We start from the raw sequence: 5,739 nt of genomic DNA, 5'->3' as shown, positions 1-5,739 counted from the left end.
CCATATCTCTTCCTCTCTCTCTCTCTCTCTCTCTCTCTCTCTCTCTCTCTCTCTCTCTCTCTCCTGTTGCTGTTGCTGCTTACTGGCTGCTCTGCTTATCTGCTACTGCTACGCTGCCCTACTGCTGACTGCGCCTTACTGCTCGCTGCCCCGCTATCACTTACCACTACCACTACTACTACTACGTACTTACTACTACTACTACTATACTACTAACTACTACTACACTACTCACTTACTACTTTACTACGACTACTACTACTACTACCTACTACTACTACTACTACTTTACTACTGAGTGCACAGCAGATGTGTCAATGATAGTTTACTTGGATCTAACGCCTGTCGGTTCGGATCCCTTCACGCATGTTAAAGTGAACATTACACGCTTAAATCACGTAATACAACGATTCGTCATCGCCCTATTGCTTGCGTACGCAAAACGAGTAACCTCAACGCTCGTGTCCGTAGTTAGAAGCTTACACCTTACTTACTACGAGCTTGAACTATCCACGCTATTTTTTCGAACATGCGTTCTTCAACTGCGGGCTTGCGAGGTACGTGCGACATGTATATTTACTGGCAGCAAAAAAGCTAAGCGGCATTGACAGAAACACCGCCAGTTTAGCATTAATGGTTGCCTTTTAAGCAAATGTGTCTAGTAAATAATGAGCAACTCGACTGGTACGACAACTGAATTCAGCTCCGAATAAAACCCAAATAACATACACAGGCACGCACGCACGTACGTAACGTACGCACGCCAACGCACACACACACACACACACACACATCACCACACAACAACACACACACGCACGGCACGCCACGGCACGCACGCACACAACACACGACACACACACACCATGCACACACAAGATCGACAGAGATGAGAGCATTGTCGCAGACAGCAGATTACAAAGGCCTGAGAGCACAGAGACATGTACGATTACAGAAAGAAAATTTAACAAAACCCATAACTTACATACCGCTTCATTCTTTCAAATCATATCAGGACGAACGGCCAAACAGTTGAAGTTACTTCTGCCAGATAATTCATCTCCATCATCCGAATACCTCTGTGAACCGCACCGTGATTGTTCTCTCTCTCTCTCTCTCATCTCTCTCTCTCTGCTCTCTCTGCTCTCGTCTGCTCCCTTCCTCTTTCGTCTCTCTTCTCCCCTCTCTCTCTATCTGCTCTAATGACGCCTTTGCTTTATCTACACCAGGAAATAGCGTTCGCAATAGACCACAGGGGCTATAACCTGTCCTATGCGTCGCCGATTGTCGTCAAGAAATATATCAGTGTTCTAACGGGTTCCTCGGCAATTATTGCCGCGCGAACAGAATATGACAAGCCGCAAAATTAAGCGTCGCCTTCTATCATTGGACTCCTCCCCACTGCGTTTCGTCCTGCCGCATGCTGTAGAACGCGCGTAGGTGTGTAATTAGCATGCTCCGAATTTTAACGACCCCAATCATCCGTCTGTTTAGTGTTGGTTGCCTGTAAACAAATCGCGCGATGCGTCTACAGCTAGCTTTAATCCCGCAGTTTCATTGAGTCTTCTCGTTGTTTGATCGCATCTTTTCGCATTTCCGCTGATTCTTCGCTGTAATTACTTAAATCAATCTATATAAAAGCCCCACTAAAATTTGACTACATACGCCATATGTTGTTGCAGCCATTCATATCGTCGTTATGCATCGACGCAACCCCATAGTTATTTTGTCCTCAGCTTTAATCAGGCGTGTCTTGTACGATGATAAACGTTAAAGTACTTGTCATTTTCAAAGCGTCCATCACTAATATCTTCCTGAATGCCACGCCTGCTTTCACTTTCATGCGCGATTGGTTGCGACGGCTCTCGTTAATTATACTCGGATATCCACACACCTGGTATACTCAATGCTGCTTTTATTCAGCATATCCCTTTGTGTGCCATCGCAATATAAATCCGCTGGACGCCGGTAACTGAATGTATTGCAATCACTGCAGATTGAAGAATGAGAGAGAAGAGAGAGAAGACAGCCGTCGGCCCGCAATACGACTATGACGTTTGTACAATATAATTACGAGAAGCGCGATATCTTAGATATTCGGGATAACGCTCCGCCGTACTCACTGAGAAACTTTGATCCATGCCAGTGACTATCATTATTCGTGTTCAGTAAAAATATCCCCCATACTTTTTATCTCTCTTTTCTCCTTATTATCATTACCCTATTTGACTAAATTTTACCTGATTGCCCAGAAGAGAATAAGACCCAGTTATTATATAAAAAGTCTAACAAAAATCTGTTTGCGCGAAGCTGAAAAGCACCATATATGGCTGACGTCTTCATCACCTTATTACGAGGCCGGTGTATGTCTATGCACGCCACGATTGCCGATTACTTGATGTGATACGAGAAGGCGTATGTTGTAGAAGTACACACGTTAAAATAGGTAACACGCACGTGTGTGCCGTGTGTGTGCTCGGCCGTGTGTGTGCTGTGTGTGTGCTGTGTGACCCTGTGTCGTGTGCCCCCCCGCAAAGTGTGGTGTGATGTGGTGTGTGTGGTAGTGTTGAAAGATGTGTAGTGACTATCCATGGTGTGTGTGTGTGTTAGCTGTGTGTGTGTTGTGTTGTGTGATGTGATGTGCGTGTGTGTGTAGTGTGTGTTCGTCGTGTGTTGTGTGTGTGTGTGTGTGTGTGTGTTGTGTGTGTGATGTGCTGCTGTTGTGTTATGTTGTGTGGACTCGTGCGACTGTGTGTGTCGTGTTAACGCGTGTGTATAGCATTATTATTAGCATTATCCAGATTATACGTCTTACCGTGTATCGCGCTTGACTAGAAGTCCCGCCCCTTTGATTCCTCGTTTAACGATGTGCAGGCGCAGTGCTACAACGTAGCTATCATATGTCTAGAAATTTTACGTTTTTCGCAATTTCACGGTAGCGTAAAAGTCCTTGCCTCTGATACAAGTGCGGACGCGTGACTCTTCAATCGGCAGAAGACCTGCCCGCATGCTCACTCTGCCCACCTAAGCACTTGACGCTCTGGTTATCGTATACTGATCTCTAATGGGAACTTATCCAGTTGTCGATTTCTACCCTGTAATCTACGCAATTCCTGAGCACATGAGTGTAGCACGATTCCACAATGAAGCCTTGGTGTGGCAATCTTGCATTCAAATTCACTTTTCTATCAATTTCAATGCACGCGTGTTCTTCATATTTTTATAGACATCGTAATTAAGGAAAGCACCAGGCTGCACAGCTACAAAGTTGTCACGCTACGTATCGCGTACACCATACTGCGATATTGTTATACACGTACGCGATCTTCACGCTGTATTATCGGTTGTACACATACTATTGCCTCGCATCATGGATGCGCTCAAATATGAACGCCCGTAAATTAAATTGTTATATATATAGGTATATAGTATATATATATATTATATATATAATATTCATATATATATATAGTATATATCAGGAGTGAATAACATCAACATACGATACTGGAAAATCCTCACAAGGCAGACCAATAATGGTAAGTATTAAGATAAAATTAGAGAATGTAACAATCGGCATTTTATTAGTTATGTGAGGCAAAACATAAAATATCAGGTGAGATTCTCATTGTTCCTGCGCCTGAAGGTCCTTCTTGGCAACGCCCCTAACCATAATTCCTATGAATGCATTTCCTATATTGAGCGCCTATAGCTCGCGTTAAATTGATGGCACATTCGCGCATATTGTTACACGGACCCTACCTCATGCTTTTTCTTCTCTATACTGAACACGGTTACATTATGGGATATAATCTCCCACTGTAGGCATGTGCTCAACGTGTACGAGCTGCTGAAGTGTGCATGGTCACCGCCATGCTTCGCGTTCTCAGTGGTTCTATATGTCCAATAATAAATGCATGTCCATCATTTCGTATGGCTTCATCGCGAGCCCGTAATGCTTCAGAGCCAGGGGGGGGGCTACGCTTGTCGAGAAAAACATCGTAAAAGTTAATGTTAATGACTAATTTGTTTCGTGCCGTCACGATCATACTCTGAGCTATCGAAACGTATGCCAACCTCGTCGCAATAGCCATCGGATTCTCGATTCAGCGTTGCACGCATGCGTGGTGACGTCATCGGAAGGTGAGTCGGGGCGTCATTACGTCACGGGGTTATTTGATGCTCTCGCAGCTCGTGTCTTTTGTCTCGCACGCCTTGCACGCGCACGATTCCGCATCGACTACCTCGTAGTAAGGGTCGGGGTGCAAGCTGTGGCAGTGTCGAAGGCGCACCAGACGTGGAATCCTCACCTCATGCTCGCACACTGGGTGGTGACTTATCTTGAATGGATACACCCAATCGCCGATCTGTGAACACGAGAGAATGCGTTTTAGTAGCTTTTCCTCGTATACGTTTACACCTCGTTCACATAGCGAACAGTTTATTTCATCGTTTAGACGTTCATTCAATATTTACGTGTCGATAGGGATCTTTTTCAGCCTTTTGAACATTGATACAATTCAAAATAATAATAAAGTTTAAAGATTAAGGATGACGACGAAAGATTAACGTATCTGAAAAGAATGATGCGCAGGCGGAAGGTTTTCTATGTATTTTCTTTTCGTTAACAATACGAGTATAAAACAACAAAAACGCAATGAAAATGAGTAGAGCTATACGAGCAATAACCTCGTTGGAGTCGCATCGCCCCCAGCATGACATCACGCTGACGTCATCCCAGCAAGGGAGACCGTTGTGTGGTTTCGAGATGCGGTAGGAATACTCCCGTTTGTGACAGATAAGCGTTGACGTTGGGTCGATTGTGTCCTTCGCTGAGACATGAGCTGTGAAGCTGGCAATACCAAGCAACGTGTAGATAGTGACGAGCATGATTGCCCCGCCCCTCGTCGTCAGCTAAACATGAAAAAGAACGGTAACGTTACTGTATAAGCTGAATATTTCGCGGTGGTTTCATTTTCGCGAATTTCGCGAACGCGTCCCCGACCGCGAAAATAACAACACGCGAATAATCAATACCGAATAATTCCGAATAATTCATAATTCACCGACCGCGAACTTAACCACTCGCGAAATTGTCCGTCAAGTCTGAATTCGCGAAAATATGTGTACGCGAAAAATACGACTTATACAGTATACGGCGCGATTTTCTTTGCTCCCACCTAACGGCGGAATGTGAACTTCCCGAACGCAACTTTTGCCGAAATCTTGTTGACCTCTAACTAGACTTCGGAGGTCGATAAAAATTCAAAGGATGTTTTTCACTGTCACTGTGATTGCACTCAAACTTATGAACAAGCACGATTGGAACCGGAGCTAGACGTCCTGATTTCGTACTGGTTGACTTAGCGAGCAAGGTCTAGTTTTCATAACGGAAACTGACATGGTCAGAAAACGGACGCATGTTGTAGCACTAACCTGTCAATTACCTGACACCCCTTGTAGGTTGCGTAGTAGTGAGTTCCGAAAGGCGACCGCGCCGATCTAACACTTACTGTTGAATCTAACGCCTCCGCCGTTGCTGCTGCTGCTACTACTGCTACTGTTACTGCTACTGCTACTGCTACTGCTACTGCTACTGCTACTGCTACTGCTACTGCTACTGCTACTGCTACTGCTCCTGCTACTGCTCCTGCTCCTGCTGCTGCTACTGCTACTGCTACTGCTACTGCTACTGCTACTGCTACTGCTACTGCTACTGCTACTGCTACTGCTACTGTG

At 44.9% G+C, this 5,739-nt stretch overlaps 1 protein-coding gene across 1 annotated transcript; it reads right to left on the bottom strand.

The window, feature by feature from the left end:
* Positions 1–4,172: 4,172 nt before the first annotated feature.
* On the bottom strand, positions 4,173–4,890 carry LOC106815660 (glycoprotein hormone beta-5-like). Its single transcript, XM_014820157.1, has 2 exons — positions 4,690–4,890; positions 4,173–4,367 (listed from the first exon to the last, which is right to left on the bottom strand). The coding sequence occupies exons 1-2, from the start codon at positions 4,888–4,890 to the stop codon at positions 4,173–4,175; spliced, it is 396 nt and encodes a 131-aa protein (XP_014675643.1).
* Positions 4,891–5,739: the final 849 nt, after the last annotated feature.

The sequence above is a fragment of the Priapulus caudatus genome, unplaced genomic scaffold (assembly GCF_000485595.1).
Source record: "Priapulus caudatus unplaced genomic scaffold, Priapulus_caudatus-5.0.1 Scaffold1171, whole genome shotgun sequence".
In the NCBI taxonomy this organism is placed as follows: domain Eukaryota; kingdom Metazoa; phylum Priapulida; class Priapulimorpha; order Priapulimorphida; family Priapulidae; genus Priapulus; species Priapulus caudatus.
This window is presented reverse-complemented; position numbering and strand designations above follow the sequence as displayed.

Excerpts from the sequence above, each read along its gene's own strand:
- LOC106815660 (XM_014820157.1), bottom strand. The coding sequence starts at position 4,890 with ATGCTCGTCACTATCTACACGTTGCTTGGTATTGCCAGCTTCACAGCT. Across the intron at positions 4,368-4,689 it reads GGCGATGCGACTCCAACGAG|ATCGGCGATTGGGTGTATCC; the intron begins GTTATTGCTCGT and ends TCGTGTTCACAG.